Source organism: Anabrus simplex, chromosome 3 (genome assembly GCF_040414725.1).
Source record: "Anabrus simplex isolate iqAnaSimp1 chromosome 3, ASM4041472v1, whole genome shotgun sequence".
In the NCBI taxonomy this organism is placed as follows: Eukaryota; Metazoa; Arthropoda; class Insecta; order Orthoptera; family Tettigoniidae; genus Anabrus; species Anabrus simplex.
The window spans coordinates 396030393-396049568 of record NC_090267.1 but is presented as its reverse complement, the minus strand read 5'-3'; the positions used below and the strand labels follow the sequence as shown (position 1 = coordinate 396049568).

Genomic DNA, 19176 nt, shown 5'->3' with positions numbered 1-19176 from the left:
ATAATATCCAGATACAGGAGGTGACTTATGCTAAATAAGTATTACAATTTACCTCTGACAGCAATGACATTTACAGTAAGATACAATAGTTGAAAACTAGAAAAGCAGCTGGAATTGATAAGATTTCTGGGGATATACTAAAGGCAATGGGTTGGGATATAGTACCATAACTGAAATACTTACTTGATTATTGTTTGCATGAAGGAGCTATACCAAATGAATGGAGAGTTGCTATAGTAGGCCCTGTGTATAAAGGAAAGGATGACAGACATAAAGCTGAAAATTACAGGCCAGTCAGTTTGACATGCATTGCATGTAAGCTTTGGGAAAGCATTCTTTCTGATTATATTAGACATGTTTGCAAAATTAATAACTGGTTTGATAGAAGGCAGTTTGGGTTTAGGAAAGGTTATTCCACTGAAACTCAACGTGTAGGATGCCAGCAAGATATAGCAGATATCCTGGATTCAGGTCAAATGGACTGTATCACAATTGAACTATCTAAGGCATTTGATAGGGTAGATCATGAGAGACTACTAGCAAAAATGAGTGCAATTGGACTTTACAAAATAGTGACTGGATGGGTGGCTAAATTTCTAGAAAATAGAACTCAGAGAATTAGAGTAGGTGAAGCTTTATCTGACCCTGTAATAATTAAGAGGGGAATTTCTCAAGGCAGTATTATTGGACCTTTATGTTTTCTTATATATATCAATGATATATTGTGTAAAGAAGTGGAATCAGTGATGAGGCTTTTTCAGATGATGTTATTCTGTACAGAGTAATAAATAAGTTACAAGATTGTGAGCAACTGCAAAATGACCTTGATAATGTTGTGAGATGGACAGTAGGCAATGGTATGATGATAAACGAGGTTAAAAGTCAGGTTGTGAGTTTCACAAATTGGAAAAGTCCTCTCAGTTTTAATTACTGCGTTGATGGGGTGAAAGTTCCCTTTGGGGATCATTATAAGTACCTAGATGTTAATATAAGGAAAGATCTTCATTGGGGTAATCACATAAATATGATTGTAAATAAAGGGTACGGATCTCTGTGCATGGTTGTGAGGGTATTTAAGAGTTGTAGTAAGGATGTAAAGGAGAGGGCATATAAGTCTCTGGTAAGATCCCAACTATAGTGTGGTTCCAGTGTATGTGATCCTCACCAGGATTACTTGATTCAAAAACTGGAAAAAAATCCAAAGAAAAGCAGCTCAATTTGTTCTGGGTGATTTCCGACAAAAGAGTAGCGTTACAAAAATGTTGCGAAGTTTGGGCTGGGAAGACTTGGGAGAAAGGAGACGAGCGGCTCGACTAAGTGGTATGTTCCAAGTTGTCAGTGGAGAGATGGCATGGAATGACATCAGTCTTTAAAAGCAGGGAAGATCACATTTTGAAGATAAAGTTAGAATTCATGAGGACAAATTGGGGCAAATATTCGTTTATAGGAAGAGGAGTTAGGGATTGGAATAACTTACCAAGGGAGATGTTCAATAAATTTCCAATTTCTTTTCAATCATTTAAGAAAAGGCTAAGAAAACAACAGATAGGTTATCTGCCGCCTTGGCGAATGCCTTAAATGCAGATCAGTAGTGATTGATTAAGACAACGGCCACTTCCTTCCCACTCCTAGCTCTTTTCTGTCCCATTGTCGCCATGACCTATCTGTGTCAGTGCAACATAAAGCAACTTAGAAAAAAAGAAAAAGAGATTGCTATAAACCAATCTGCCATCGCAGAACACTTCTACAATATGCTCTCCCTAATCATCTTTGACCAGGCGAAGGTCATTGTTCCTGTAAAAGACTTCTATGCTCGATTTGTGAGGGAAGCCATAGAGATAGAGCTGTGCGCAAATAACTTCAACAGGGAAGACGGCTTAAAGTTATCGAATACATGGAGACCTGTACTCCAAAAATACAAGCGTAACACCACCACCATGGTACAGCACGACGCACTCCAGGAACTGTCGACAGATGGCAGTAACCTCCCAACCACCGCAGCACAGCACGATGATACCAGAGTCCAGTTAGTGGCGAGGACATGGGTAGTATGGTTGTGATTTCCACATTCTTTGAAGAATTTCAATCATCACTGTCAGAAGCAGATCTTCACATGCCCTGATGAAGGCCAATGTAATTTGGCGGAAAGATCGGTTTTGTTTTAGTAATAAATAAGTGGCTTTAATCCAGTTAATCATAGTTATTTATATATTTTAATACAATGAGCCACGAAAACCTATGTTCATTAATTAGAAATGACATGATATTTGTGTGTGTATTTTTTTCTTTGTTTAAATTTCTAATTCATTATAAATAACATGATTTTACAAGATACTTTTTAAGCCTGATTTAATATTTTTGAAGAAAAAAGCGGGGGGACAATGAATGGACAAGTACCTGCAGCAGGAAATAGATCAGAAATCCACAAATCTCAATTAAGTATCAGTTTCTAGAGTATATACAGAATTTCAGGGGTGAGTTTAAAGTTTCTTATATTAGCGTAATAAATACATGTATAAAATCAGTATTCTTAATAAAGGAACATCTGTATGTTTAGACTGCTTCTGTCTGGGTCTCTTGGGTGATGATGCTGGTGTTCATCACCCTTTCCCCCTCCTTCTTTCCCCTTGCCCCCTCCCTCCCTCCCTCCCTCCTCTTCTTGGACTGTATCATTGTGTTACTTATTTATCTTTTACTTTTGTAGTTGCCAAATGAACTGTTTTTCCACACTGACTATCGGCCTCTCATTCGGGATGCAAACCACTTTGTTCTGGATGAACAAACTCAAGTACCACCACATTTGATGCCACCACCATTTCTGGTGGATATTGATGGGAATCCTTATCCTCCTTATCTTCAGCGACTGGTTCCAGGTCGAGAAAACTGTCAGGGTGAACAGTTAGTTCCTAATATCATTGTTGGAGCTGGAGGTGAGTATTATGGAATTGAATTCATATTGCTTGAATTGCTGTCTAGAATATTTTCAGTTATTGCATTTCACTGTTGTAATTTAGGGGCATAGTAGCTAATGGTCTGGGTTTAATTCTTGACTATGCCATGAATTTTAGACTGGTTTGGTGGACTGGAAGAGTCTGCACTCAGGCTCAGATCACATGATCATGATTATATGGATTGTATCACACTTTTAGCCATTTTGGAAGTTTTCTGTGGTTTTCTACTTTCAGTTCTGGCAAATAGGATGCTCATTACAAATACAAAATTCTGAAAGGGAAAAGTTTATTTAATTATGTCAGAAACATAATGTCAAAGATATTAAAAGATAACATAAAATACATCCAAAAATTGGTACTTGAAGCTGATTTCTGCACGTGGTGTCCCTGCATAGATACTTGGTATCAGTTTCCACTACTGAACTGAACATCAGCATTCCAGAAGCATACTGTAAAATATCTCTTGAGTAAGATTTCCAACAAGTGGAAAAGGCTCTTATCACAGCCAAGTATAATAATCATTTCTATAAATCTGAAAGGGAAAATGAAATAGAAAAGAAATCCTCCTCTATACATGTACATAAGCCTGCAGATTACAAGGTAATTGTGTGGTCAGCACAAGAAATCCTCTCAGTTGTTATTCATATCTTTATAGACCGGGGCCACTATCTCAATTGCAATCATGTAAGCTGAGTGGACCTGAAACCAGCCCTCACATCCAGGCAGAAATTGAAACTGGGGCCTCCGTGTAAGAAGCAGGCATGTTACCCCTACACTGTGGTGCCATTTTTAAAATGATTTATGTGTGTTAATTCAGTCAACCCGTCAAGTCCAAACACGATTTCAAAAAAATTCCCAGGTGTATTTCTAGGTTGAACATCAGTCTTCTTCTTTTTCTTTTACTCCATCTTTTTCCGTTTAGACAGGGTCAGCATTTCTGGTGAGCCTCTTCTGAACATCCACCTTAGATCTTGATCTCTGCTAATTCCAGTTTCTTCTCCTCAGATTTCCAGATTGCCCATGCCTCTGCCCCATAGAGCATTGGAGGTCTAACCGCCATTTTAGTGCACAAATGTGCAAAGTACGTTTTCAGATCAGTCCTCCTTACAAAACTAAATAAGGGCCTTTGGTCTTAACACCTTTTGACATGATATCTATCACATTGTTTTTCATATAACCTGCATATCCACTGAAAGTCCTGTTGATGAAAACTCTTGTTCCTACACACTTTGTGGTGAAAAACCTACACTGAGAATCGTGTTGCCACATGTCGTAGGTTGTATAATACCTGCATCCATTCCTGTGAGATCATTGTGTCCATTCAGAAGAAGTTACTCCATATTTATTCCTATTTTCACTAATAAATGTCATTATTTTCTCATATGGTGTAGACAGTAGAATTATCAGGAATCCCACTTTCTTGACGACAGGGAGCTCTCTCATTAAAGCATAGGCTCTTTTTCTTCCCTAGCTGTACAAGATTTCTGCACTTCAGATGTAGCCATATGTTCTCAAGCCTTTATGGGGCTACCGGAGCAACTTTTAGGTGAAAGAGTCTGATTGTTATTTCCAGAGAGGGGGTGTTGTAACATGCCTTATGTCACTTATGGCTCATATAGCAGCATTCACTGTCTCTCCTAGATGTGGCTTGTGAAGGTGTTCCCTGGTGTCTGATGTGACCCCTAGATACCTGAAGTGTGAGACAGACAAGAAGGGTCTGCCTTTAAAGTGAATAACTCCATGTTTCCCTCCTTTTCTAAAAGTCACCATCACTATCTTAGCCTTAAAAAGATGCAATTCGTTTCCCTCTGCCCATTCAGTCACTCTGTTGAAGGCTTGCTGAAGATCTTCTTGGCTACTTGAGACTAACACTATGTCATCCACATACATGTACAACTTTACATTTTCTGGTATTGTTCTTACAATATCTTCTGCAGCCACAGTAAATAGAATGGGGCTCAACGGATTCCCTTGAAGGAGCCCTACTATTGTCTGTTGTGTGGTATTGTATTTTGTTACGTTAAACCATTAAACCAAATAATTTTGCAATTTTTATTTTTAAGCTTAAATTTAAAAAAAGCTTTATGTTTTGGCTGGTAAGCCTTATCATCTAGAGGAAATATGGCTTATAGTTCTAGTCCCGTGAAATGTTTATTTAATAAACAATTATTTAATTTGTATTGAAAAGGTGGAAAAACCTGTGGATTCTGATTGCCATCTGTAGGAAGAAATTTAAGCTTCGTATTTGTTAAGGGAAGTACCTTGAGCAATAGCGATTGTCAAGTAGTGAAATAGAAAGTACAACTTGTTACCATCAATCACCATGGAGAAATAAAACATACCTTTGGCACGAAAGCACGAACTTGTATAATTTTAGAAATATGTCTTAATTTCTGATGACATGCAAAATGTTGCTCAGCTAGGCAATTTATTACCAGCTCAAGAGGTCAATAGTGGTGAAGGCCTTTGTATAGTTTAAGAAGACGGCATGTAATTTCCCACCTGGCAGTGACAGAGTGTCTTCTGTATCTGACTGTAGACACTGAATGGCCTTTGTTTGGCATCTGTCTCTTCTGAACCCAAATCATTCTTAGGGAATGTGGACTTCTATTACTTCTGTCAGTCTTTGAGATTCTAGCTTGGTAAGAATATTTAACAGTGTGCATTTCAGAGCAACTCCCATCACAGTTCAGGTCACTGGTGTTTCTATGCCCTTTGTAAAGCATTTTCACCATTGATCTCCTCCAGGTTTAGGGGATAGTCACTTGTCACAAACATTCATTAACCCTTTGGATGCCGACCCATAATAGGGCATCATATGCATAGAATGCCAAGCATGTTTCAATGGATTTTCCATTACTGTATAAAATTTGTTATTTACATCTCATTTTAAAAGATCATCATCATCATCATCATCATTTCCCTTTATCCAGCTGTAGTCGGGTAGGGGCAAATATGGTTCCTCTCCACTTTCTTCGGTCTTTCCACCACTCCTCCTCCAACACTGTGTCCCAGTCCAGGTTTCTTTCTATAATGCTGCGTTGGATGGTATCCTTCCATCTCAATCGTGGTCGTCCATGGCCTCTCCTTCCTTGGATTTGCATTTCCATCACCCTCTTTGGTATTCTTTCGTCGCTCATTCGCTTTGTGTGCCCAAACCATCTCAGTCGGCTCTTCTCTATTCTATCATTCATTTTTTCCACTCCAATTTCTTCCCGGATTTTCTCATTCCTTATTTTGTCTCTTCTACTCTTCTGTATCATACTCTCCCAAGAACTTCATTTCGGCTGCCTGTATTCGACTCTCATCCTTCTTTGTCATTGTCCAAGTTTCTGCTCCATAAGTTGTTATGGGTACGTAATACATCTTGTACATAGTATCCTTTGCTTCCGTTGGCACATCTTTGTCCCATAACATGTTTCTTACACTATGATAGAAACAACTTCCAGCTTGAATCCTTTTACTAATCTCAGCATACAGTCGAGCATTCTCCATTAATTCACTCCCCAGGTATTTAAACGTTTCCACTACTTCCAGGGGCTTGTCTGCAAGTCTAATCTGTCCTTTCCCTTCTTTCTCCCCTCTAGTCATAACAAGAGTTTTACTCTTTTCTACACTTATTTTCAATCCACATTCTTCGATCTTCCCATTCACCACATTCAACTGTTCTTGAACCTTGCTGTCGTCTTCTCCCCAAATCACAATATCATCTGCAAATAACATCATGTTCATTTCTCTTCCTCCATATGCTGCTTTTGCTGTTCTCATGATGTCATCCATTACTATTGTAAACAGGATTGGTGATAGAACACTTCCCTGTCTCAGCCCACTAGTTATTTTGAACCAACTTGTCCTGCCAACTTGTGTTTGCACGCAACTCCAACATTCCTTATACAATGCCATGATCATTTTTATTAATACCTGTCCAATTCCTTTTTGCACCAGACTGTCCCAAACTTTCATTCTGGGGACACTGCCATATGCCTTTTCGATGTCAATGAATGTCATCACATATCATTCTCGTACTCCCAATGCTTTTCCATTAGTTGTCTCATAATGTAAATGGGCTCTATTGTTGACCTTCCACTTCTGAAACCAAACTGATTTTCCTGTATCTGATTCTCAACCCTCAACCTTATTCTACTTTCCAGTATCCTTTCCATTATCTTAGCAATATGGGATATTAGAGTAATTCCCCTGTAGTTCTTCAAAACTTTCTTATCACCTTTCTTGAAAATTGGGATGATTATTCCTGTTTGCCAATCCTCAGGGACCTCCTTATTCTCCCAGACATTCCTGAGAACCCGATATTTCCACTGCAGGCCTACAGCTCCAGCTGCCTTTATCATCTCCACTGAAATTTCATCTATTCCAGCAGTTTTTCCGTTCTTCATCTTTCTTACTGCCATTTCAATTTCATTCATTGTAATTTCTTTATCCATTTCTTCATCAACTAATTGCCTTTCCTGGTCGTCCATTGAATGACTGTCATCCATTCTTATGTTCAGCAGCTTCTGGAAATACTCTCTCCATCTATTTCTTATTTCTTCTGGCTTTGTTAAAATTATGCCACCTTCATCCTTCACAAATCTGGTGTTTACTTGATCTCTCTTTTTGTTTCTTAAGATACCATACAGTAATTTCTTGCTGCCCTGCATATCATCTCTCAATTTCTGTGTGAATAAGGCCCAGCTTTTCCTCTTTTCTTCCTCCACTACTTTCTTGGCCAAATTCTTTGCCTCCACATATTTTCTTCTACTTTCTTCAGTCTTAGATGTTTTCCATGCTTTCCATGCCATTTTCTTTTCCTTCACTTTAATCTTTACCCTATCATTCCACCAGTGTGTTTCTTTGTCTTTCACATTTCCTGATGTTCTACCACATAATCTTTTCTGCACATCCAACCAGTGCTTCCTTAAATCTTTTCCATTCCTCTTCAACATTCCCCACCTCTGTCCTGGGTACCAAGGGTATTATTTCCCTTTGAAATTCTTCTTGTATGTTTTTCTCCTTCAACTTCCATACTTTAATTCTTTTCTCTCTTCTTAATTGGGGTTTTTCAATCTTTCCAACTTTCAATTTTCCTATCACAACTCTATGATCTCCACCAAAGGCTTCTTCAGGCATGGCTGTTACATCTACAAGGTTCTTCCGGTGTTCTTTCTCTATGATTATATAATCAATCATGGTCTTTGTTCGTCTGTCTCCCCAACCATACCTTGTAATCTTCTGACTGTTCTTCTTCCTAAACCAGGTGTTTCCAACAATCATTTGATTCCTCATGCAAAAATCCACCAACAACTCGCCTTCTGGATTTACATTTCCATATCCAAAGGGCCCTACAGCATCTTCCTTTCCTTGTCTTTCCATTCCAACTTGTGCATTTAGATCTCCCATCACTAGTACTTCCTTATCTTCTATCTGCCTCTCCACTTCCTCGAAGAAGTCCTCTATATGTTTATCTATGCAACCAGTTTGTGGGGCATACAACTGAAATAGATCTTTCACGCCATTTTCAAACCGGAGTCTTATCATCATCATCATCCTATCACTGACGTACTTTGTATATTCCACATATTCTTGGATTTCTCTTCTAAGTATGATGGCCACTCCATTTTTTGCTTCAGGTCCTCCGCTGTAATACAGCCTGTTTCCTTCTCTCAGAAGGATCTCCCCTGTACCCCTCTTCTTGGTCTCGCACAGTCCAAGTATGGCTATATCTTTTTCGATATGGAGGTAAAATTGGGTATGTGAGCTTGATATACTCCAAGGAATATAAACATGTGATTTGCATTTCAAAAAACAAAATTTTATGGAATATTGTGCACAAAAATAATAATATTTTTTATTTAAAGAAAGGAAAAACATAATTTAAAATTAATTAGCACATTTTACACTAAATCCAAAGCGACTAAGTGAAGATATTTCATCTTAACTCTTATCTGGAATGATATATACCAATTTATATTGTTAATGTAGGTCTATTTACCAATTTCCAAAAACATTGAACATGTGGAGAGAAAGATACCAACAGTGTAAACCTGTCAACGATTGGATTTTTTATGAATTTTGGGAGAGTAATAGTAATCATTTGAGAGAACTGTGTCTAATAGCAGTATTTGTTACTACAGAACAGTTCAGAAGATCAGAACAACATACAAAATCAACTAATAGTGTCAGGAATGAAAGTGTAAAGAACAGATTCAATATTCTATGGGTGGAGCATCAGGATGAGGTAGGCCTACATGTTTTGGCCCTGGGATTTGATAAAAATGGTGGGGATGGACAACATTACTTTCAGGGAATATGTATTCAGTCCAATAATCATCTAATTCACTGTCACTGACATTTTCATTAGCACTGTCACTATAACTCTTTGACGTTGCACAAAATGTTGTAAGCCCATTAGCCAATGGCACGGATTCATCATCCCTGATGCGCTATCTGAAGACCCCGAAAACATCATAATCATCACTTTCGCTAAAATTAGAGTCGCTTACATCTTCAAAGCACCCCAAAAGTTCCTCAATTCCTTCTCCCGAATTATTTATTTATTTGGCGTATGATGAATAATGACAACCCATAAACTATTAGGCCTACGTGACGACATGCCTTGTTGTGATAAATGTACTATTTACAACTTTACTACGACCTAAATAAATTGCTAAGTAACTATAAATACAGTAGAAATAATAATAAACTTAATGTATTACAATAAGTAACTCAAATGCGTCAATTAGAACGTAAAATTATTGAAAACAAATCACAACACGCGGACATAAACAAGCAAGGAGGCTGCCATATTGGATCATAGACGTCAAGCGCTCACAGATCATACACTCAAAATCGACGAGTAAACTAGCAAAAATGAAGCTACGTCAGTGCCATCTAATGGCATAAGAAGGAATTACAAACATTCTACCTTCTTTCTACTTGATTTGTGGCGCAATCTAGCGTCTTACTGCATAACTACACCACTTATACGAGGGTGCCGATCAAATCGGCATCCTGGCATTTTTCGTACAGAATATAAGTGGTGATGCATCGGCACCTTGGCACTGTAAGAGTTAAGGAGATTTACTGTGCCATAGTTCAGCTTGGAGGCCTATAGATGTTCATTATATACTTAATCGGGACCGTAAGCCTTGCGATTCTTTACAGATTTTATTGCAGTCATTACTTCCTTCTCTGTGAACAGTTCTTGGGTCCTATTGTGTGGCTAGGAGAATTTCTTATGCTGAGGACAGATGATCTACCCATGTCTCCATTGGTGTGATATGTGGGTGGGGTTCGGTGTCCTGTACGGTTTCCTTTGTTCCTCTTCTAATGACTTGTTTTCCTCATCTTCTCTAAAGGTTTCTTTGCTTCTTTTGTGGTATCCTTATATTGTCTTCTTTTGTTTTTTATAACTCAGTAGATTGGCTTCTGATGGATTCCACTGAACAAAATATAGAGCATCTAGTGCTAATTTTTGAACCATATACAGTAGAGTCTTGGTATTTCAAGTCTCTATAATTCAGTATTCCCATAAATCCGAGCTGAAAATGTTGAATTAACAAAAATAAAAATCATCACTTAGTGAGCAAGTGCCTTATATGAGGTGACAGCTGAACACAATACACGGGAGTTGTTATGGAACAAAATATTGAAGAGAGTGCAAGAAGTGAGGAGGAGAACAACGATGAAGACGACCAGCCATTGTCTAACCTTCTTAAATGACTTCCACATTGAGAAATCACCAGCGATACTGACATCATGGAGTAGTTAAAAGATGATGAACAGCTGGAAATTAAAGATTCCTTTATCATACAGATGAGGTATCTGTTTTCAAAACTGGATAAGTCCATTACATGAGTTTCAAAGTGGACAGATCTGGTTTCAAAACTGGACAAGTTCAAACTATTTTCCAATAAATTATCATCTAATTTAGCTACATGTCACATATCAATGTTATAAAACATTCTGTGGCATATGTCTATACAACATTTTTCCACATTTTATCAAAAACTGGAAAGATGGACATGTTTGGTTTTGAAACTAGATGAGTGCACCAACACAATGTGAAAGTGATGAAGATGTGACAGATACTGTACTGCTAATGCTGGTGGCCTAGGGAGCGGTGTTAAGCGAACAGGGAACTGGAAATCAAGTAGGGATGACATAAAAATGTTAGTGCTCAACTGTAGAAGCATTGTAAACAAAGGAATCGAATTAAGTAATTTATTAGATATATACTTACCAGATATTGTAATAGGAGTTGAATCATGGCTAAGAAATGATATACCGAGCTCGATAGCTGCAGTCGCTTAAGTGCGGCCAGTATCCAGTATTCGGGAGATAGTAGGTTCGAACCCCACTGTCGACAGCCCTGAAAATGGTTTTCCGTGGTTTCCCATTTTCACACCAGGCAAATGCTGGGGCTGTACCTTATTTAAGGCCACGGCCACTTCCTTCCCACTCCTAGCCCTTTCCTGTCCCATCGTCGCCGTAAGACCCATCTGTGTCGGTGCGACGTAAAACAACTAGCAAAAAAAAAAAAAAAAAAGTGATACAATGGATGCAGAATTATTCTCATGGAACTGGAGTGTGTATCGTAGAGATAGGATAGGAATGGTAGGAGGGGGAGTATTCATCCTGGTGAAAGAAGAAAATGTAAGCTACGAAAAAGTTAAGGATGAAAAACATGAAATTCTGGGTGTAAGGCTCTTCTCTAAAGATAATAGGCAACTTGATGTCCTTGGCGTGTATAGACCAGGAAAGAGTAGCGCAGATGCTGAATCAGAATTATTTGATAAGATAATCAGCTATGTTGGAAATGATATGGAAAGGAATGTGATAGTAGCAGGTGATCTCAATTTACCAAATGTTAATTGGGAAGGTAATGCGAACGAAGTATGACCAACAAATGGCAAATAAGTTAATATGAGAAGGGCAGCTGATTCAGAAAGTGATGGAACCAACTAGAGGGAAGAATATTTTGGATGTGGTGCTGATGAAACCAGATGAGCTGTATAGAGAAACCGAAGTAATAGATGGTATTAGTGATCGCGAAGCTGTTTTTGTTGTAGTTAAAAATAAATGTGAAAGAAAGGAAGGTCTTAAAAGTAGGACTATTAGGGAGTACCATATGGCTGATAAAACAGGCATGAGGGAGTTTTTAAAAAGTAACTATGATCGCTGGAAAATGGTAAATAAAAATGTAAACAGACTCTGGGATGGGTTTAAAGCAATATTGTTGAGGAATGTGAAAATAGGTTTGTTCGTTTAAAGGTAGTAAGGAATGGTAAGGATCTTCTATATTATAACAGAGAAGTAAAGATACTAAGAAGGACGTGCAGGTTGGAACGAAATAGAGTTAGAAATGGTTATGGAAGTGAGGAGAAATTGAAGGAACTTACTAGGAAATTGAATCTAGCAAAGAAGTCAGCTAAGGATGGCAAGCATAATTGGTGGTCATACAAATTTTAGTGAAAAGTGGAAGGGTATGTATAGGTACTCTAAGGCAGAAACAGGTTCAAAGAAGGACATTCCAGGAATCATTAATGAACAAGGGGAGTGTGTATGGGAGGATCTTCAAAAGGCAGAAGTATTCAGTCAGCAGTATGTAAAGATTTTTGGTTACAAGGATAATGTCCAGATAGGGGATGTGAGTAATACTAAAGAAGTATTAAAATTTACCAATGATAACAATGACATTTACAGTAAGATACAAAAGTTGAAAACTAGAAAAGCAGCTGGAATTGATAAGATTTTTGGGGATATACTAAAGGCAATGGGTTGGGATATGGTACCATATCTGAAATACTTACTTGATTATTGTTTGGTTGAAGGAGCTATACCAAATGAATGGAGAGTTGCTATAGTAGCCCCTGTGTATTAAGGAAAGGGTGATAGACATAAAGCTGAAAATTACAGGCCAGTCAGTTTGACATGCATTGCATGTAAGCTTTGGGAAAGCATTCTTTCTGATTATATTAGACATGTTTACAAAATTAATAACTGGTTTGATAGAAGGCAGTTTGGGTTTAGGAAAGGATATTCCACTGAAACTCAACTTGTAGGATGCCAGCAAGATATCAGATAGCAGATATCCTGGATTCAGGAGGTCAAATGGACTGTATCGCAATTGAACTATCTAAGGCATTTGATAGGGTAGATCATGAGAGACTACTAGCAAAAATGAGTGGAATTGGACTTTACAAAATAGTGACTGAATGGGTGGCTAAATTTCTAGAAAATAGAACTCAGAGAATTAGAGTAGGTGAAGCTTTATCTGACCCTGTAATAATTAAGAGGGGAATTTCTCAAGGCAGTATTATTGGACCTTTATGTTTTCTTATATATATCAATGATATATTGTGTAAAGAAGTGGAATCAGTGATGAGGCTTTTTCAGATGATGTTATTCTGTACAGAGTAATAAATAAGTTACAAGATTGTGAGCAACTGCAAAATGACCTTGATAATGTTGTGAGATGGACAGTAGGCAATGGTATGATGATAAACGAGGTTAAAAGTCAGGTTGTGAGTTTCACAAATTGGAAAAGTCCTCTCAGTTTTAATTACTGCATTGATGGGGTGAAAGTTCCCTTTGGGGATCATTATAAGTACCTAGATGTTAATATAAGGAAAGATCTTCATTGGGGTAATCACATAAATATGATTTTTAATAAAGGGTACAGGTCTCTGCACATGGTTATGAGGGTATTTAGGGGTTGTAGTAAGGATGTAAAGGAGAAGGCATATAAGTCTCTGGTAAGACCCCAACTAGAGTATGGTTCCAGTGTACGGGACCCTCACCACGATTACTTGATTCAAGAACTGGAAAAAATTCAAAGAAAAGCAGCTCGATTTGTTCTGGGTGATTTCCGACAAAAGAGTAGCGTTACAAAAATGTTGCAAAGTTTGGGCTGGGAAGATTTGGGAGAAAGGAGACGAGCTGCTCGATTAAGTGGTATGTTCCGAGCTGTCAGTGGAGAGATGGCGTGGGAGGACATCAGTAGACGAATAAGTTTGATTGGTGTCTTTAAAAGTAGGAAAGATCACAATATGGAGATATAGTTGGAATTCAAGAGGACAAATTGGGGCAAATATTCATTTATAGGAAGGGGAGTTAGGGATTGGAATAACTTACCAAGGGGAATGTTCAATAATTTTCCAATTTCTTTGTGATCATTTAAGAAAAGGCTTGGAAAACAACAGATAGGGAATCTGCCACCTGGGCGACTGCCCTAAATGCAGATCAGTAGTGATTTGATAGTGAGGGGCACGCTGCACTAGTGACAGCTATGCGTTATTTCGACCAACAGTCCGAGATGACCCTAACAGACAGTCTGCTATTTAGATGGTAATGTGACATGCTTGGAAATGTTGCAATTCTTTAAAACAGAAGACACTTGACAGTTTTTCAAATGTAATGAAATGTGTGTTTTGTTTTCATCATTATTGAAATAGGCCCTACTTAATTAGTTCTTTTTATTTTCAAAAAACACTTGACAATTTCTTTTAATGTAAGACAATATGTATGTTTTTGTTTTCTAAACTACTGTGCTGTAATGTTGAACATGACTAAGTTTTTCATATACACAGGCTTTTTTGTGTGATTTTCTAAGTTCAAGTTTCTCTGTAGTTCAAGGTGTTGATCCTGTCCACCTCGAATTACTAAGGCTCTATTGTAGAACTTTTTATTAAACCATGGTTTAGCTTTCTGCTTTGATACATTGGTAGGTGCTTATCACTTCCTTAATAATTTGTTGTAGTTTTGTGATTGCGTTACTCCTTGAAAGATGTGATGTCCATTTCTTCTATTAGAGCTGGATTTTTTTCCTATGTATTTTCTTAAATGTGCTGTCAGTCTGTTTTTTGTCCATACCAGTTCAAAGATGGTCTTTACCAGCAGATGTTTCTGTACCACTTCCTCTATTATATTCTGTCTCACCACTTTGATACTTTGTCTGTTTGTGAGCGCAACATTTAAGGCACTTATTCCGTTATGGTATGGCATCTGTTCCATGTTGTTGACGATGGTTAGCCCTTCCCCTTTTAGAAATCTGCAGTACTGCACTTGGTTTGCAGCATGGTCTGTCGATGCAACAGTTCATATCCCCTACCAGTATCAGTGTGTCAATCTGCATTGTCTTCTCCAAAGCAATCTTCTCAGCCTTTAGGGTCCGGTTGAAAATATACACACGTGGCGGTGCATATATTTCTTTGCTCTTACTAATAGAACCTTGTTTGTTCTGTTTACATGACTTGAAAGGTGCTAGGTTAGGTTTCAAAATGGATGTGAACAATTTTCCTTTGTTCTTCCTGTAGTGCCTTGCTGTGTTAAAACTTTTATTGTGTAGACTTTACTTACTTCCCACTCTGGGGTTAATAGGGTCTCTGTTATTTTGACTTGATTGTATTGTTTAAAAAAATCCTATCTGGCAGCACGTTTATAACATTGGCTAGTCCTTGCACGTTTATAACATTGGCTAGTCCTTGCACGTTTCACAGTAAAGTCTTTACTTCTCTTTACTTCTGTCTTTGACTTGATGACACTGACTGGCTTCACTCAAGGTCGGTCCCTCTGTGTAATTGTCTCTGGTGCACGAATAGGCCTTACAATGATGCTTATGCCCTAAAGTTTAACAATCAGAAGCTTGTCACAGAACACCAAATTGTTTGCTTGTTTGTTTGTTTGTTTGTTTGTTTGTTTGTTTGTCTATCTAGTCATCTACAACAATCCATACTATTAAATTTCAGCCTAGGAAACCAAAAAGACAGCATTGAGTTCTTTTCAAAAGGAAAATGGATGGCATTGGTCATCATTTGGAAAATAAAAAAATCCTTTAGGCTTGTTCTGCAACAAGTAAGAATGTCTTATGGCTTTGCGTGAAAAGCTACTAATGTTAAAATGTCGTAATACACTTTTAACAATAGTTCATGATTTTGCTGTATGGTTGCATCACTGATGTTGAACTCTGCCAACACATTGTAATGACAGTTGCTCTCACTGATAGGAAAAACACTGCTTAGCTGTTTTTTTTTTTATTTAATTCAAATGCTCTCACTGTAGAATCTAAATCTCATGCAGCCAAAACTAGAATTTATGGAACTTGAAATCCAAGTAGAAATCAGTCTGATACTAGGTGAAACTTGTTTCCTAAAAATATAGTTCCAGTGGGCAATTAGACTTCCAACTATGAATTGTTAGAATTATCAGAAACACCCTGTGTTTACATCTGGTTCACCATTCCAGAATTAAAATTGATTCTTACTCTAAGTGCTGAATTGGAGTAATTTCAAGGCTAAACGTAATGAAAATTTGTAGCATTTATCTACTTGCATGATAGACTTGTCTGCATTGTTTTCGCTGCTGTAAAAGAAACCTTTGTTCTCAGTGTATAGAGTAGATCATTTTGCAATGAATGTACCACTAAGGGGGAAAAATGAGCATCTTGTACTCTACAGAAAATTTGATACAGCACATCAATTTTAAGAAACATACCTCAAATTTATAATGATGAGATCTGTAACCGACACTAGTCCGCTTCCGTAGAGTAATGGTTAGCGCTAATAGCTGCTGTCCTCAGATGCCCAGGTTTGATTCCTGGTACTACCAAAGGACTGGTATGTGGTTTAAAATGGTACATGCAGCTCATCTAAGAAGAGCCTGCATCACCTAGGTATGAAAAAAAATTAGTTTACTTTTTTGTGTGTGGTTTGATTGAGATCTGCTAACCTAGTTTAATAACCACTACTTGTTATATTTGGTAGAAGAGTCTGGGAGATTGATTTGAAATTCATGTGTAATATTGCATGTTCTGTTCGAAAAGAGTAGATATGGTTAAATCTCCAGTATGAGTGAATCACTACAGAATACAGCAGAACCTCATTAATCTGGACCCCATTAGTCCAGAAATCCGTTTCATAATAATACATTAATGCAATTACAGTATAAAGTTACGAATGCAATGTTGTAAATTGCACAGGAGGTGATCATTGAAAGTGTGATCGCTGCAGAAAGCTCTGAAAGGGATAAATATGACCAGGATGAAACAAATGATATTATTAACCCTAAGCCGAAACTTGGTGAAATTAGAGACCATCTAAACATTGTCATTAAATACGTTGAAGATAACAACAATGAAAACATATCTGCATTGAGGCATCTCTGTGAGTTAATTTTTAAAGAAATTAATATCGGAGGAAAACAGTTCAAGGTATTGATCCTGTCCACCTTGAATTACTGAGGCTCTACTGTAGCATTATATCTTGTATACTAAATAACCTTTGTATTTCTTAAATTTAAAATACTGTGCCGTACACATTCTTTTTTTTTTTTTTTTTTTTTTTTCTGAATAGAGTGTTTGAATATGTACCATGGCTCATTTCATAAGTTATTTTTTTTAATCTGGACTTTCATTAATTTGGACAATCTAGAGTCTCAGTTAATGCGGATTTATGTTTCTACTGTATTTTCAGGTAATTTCATATAGATATATCCTGGAGATTATAGTTGTATTTTTTATTGTAGGCCAGCAAGAAGTGATTGAGGGTCTTCCAAGTAATGAGCCACGATCTAACATTGATCAAATGATTGCTGCCCTTGCAATTAGACACAGAGGAGGAGCAGCATCTGCTTCTGATAATGCCACAGCTGGAAGGCAGGGAGGTACCTCTGAAAACACTCCAACCCTGAGGCATGTAACTTCTCCACGATCTAGTAAGTGTTCTTCTTGAAGTAATTTTTAATCATTGATTCATTAATTACACTGACCTGCAAAATAAAAATATTTCTGTTTCAAATATGAAAGATCTCTTTAACTAATTTCAATATGCTAAATTGAATGGTGAAGTCCATTTTTCTCTACCATAGTAAGTTTTCTTACAAATCACAAAAATAGATTTTTAGACTAATAAACGACATTAAAAATTGAATACAAAATTTAGAACTTTTTCTGCTAAATAAAATTCACTATATACGTGATAAAAGAGCAGTTGTTGAAGGTTTTTTTTTTGTTTTTGTTTTTTCCTGGAAGGAGGACTGTGTTGATTTGTGTTAATGTCCTTGTTGCATATCTTCTCTTTACAAGTACCAATACCTTTTCTCCATCTCTTTTATTTCCTGGTGAAATCTTTCTCCCTGTTCATCACTCAGGGTTCCCAAATTATCAGGAAAGTAGTAAAGGTGAGAGTACAAAAAATTGAGTTTTAAAGCCATATTGCACTCAAGTACTTGCAGTCTTTTTTAAAATATATTTCCCACAATTTCTTCATACTGTGCATCTTTTACATTTCAAAGAAACTTGCTGACTTCATCTCTGAAAGTACACCATGACTTACGTTCTATATCATTCATAGTGTCCAAGAATATACTCTCTTTTAATAAGCTGTTTAATCTTAGGTCCATCAAACATTCCCTCTTTTATCTTAGTTTGAGGCAAAACTGTGAGTTTACAGCTTGAATACTGGAAATGCAAACCATTCTCGTCTAAGGCTTTCCCGTATTGTTTCGTGGTTCCAAGGAGGCAGTAATATTTTTTATAGGATCAAGTAGACTGACATGAATGACTTTTTTTCTTCTGGGGTTAAACGTTTTCTCTTAGGCCATTCCTTCATTACTCAATGTTTATCCCTTCATCTACTGTACCATTCGCATAAGAAACAAGGAGATTTTGTGTACCCTCCCTGTTGGCCTATTTTAGGAAAATCAACCAAGCACTTATATGACATCAGAAGAACCAGTGTGAATATTTTTCATCCTAGAATTTTGGAAAGAATTAGACCAAAGATGGGATGTAAAAGAAAGTTTCCAAGCCAAAACAGGGACATCAGAAGAAATTTATATATATACAAAATGAGACTTACATTATATAAAGGGGAACAGTAAAAGAGTCCAAAGAGTTTTGAGAGCATTGTTGTCCATGCAACTGTCTATTGAAGGTAGGAACGGAAGGAGCAAGAGAAGAATGTTGTAAATTCTATAATACAGATTCACACAATACCTAGACAGCACTCATTTGTACAACAAAAATGTTCCAAGAACTCCACAAAGAGAATGGTTACAAGAAAATACACAGTACATGGCATTCAAGTATGTAAATCTTTCTTAAAAAGGTACAGTATCTCACAATGTATACAAAAAGGGCAATAAGATTTTAAAATCAACATAGGCTACTGTAGTGAACATGTAACTTACATCATGATGGAAGGGTTTTATCTTCAGCATTTTCTATACT

The 19176-nt window shown here is 37.2% G+C and overlaps 1 protein-coding gene across 1 annotated transcript in view; it reads left to right on the top strand.

Annotated features, from left to right (window-relative positions):
• BRWD3 (bromodomain and WD repeat-containing protein) overlaps nt 1–19176 on the top strand; it is a 242942-nt gene that overhangs the window by 118143 nt on the left and 105623 nt on the right. The window contains exons 14-15 of the mRNA XM_067143342.2: nt 2705–2930; nt 17472–17660. Of these exons, the coding sequence (XP_066999443.2) occupies nt 2705–2930; nt 17472–17660 (415 nt within the window). The remainder of the gene's footprint in view (nt 1–2704; nt 2931–17471; nt 17661–19176) is intronic.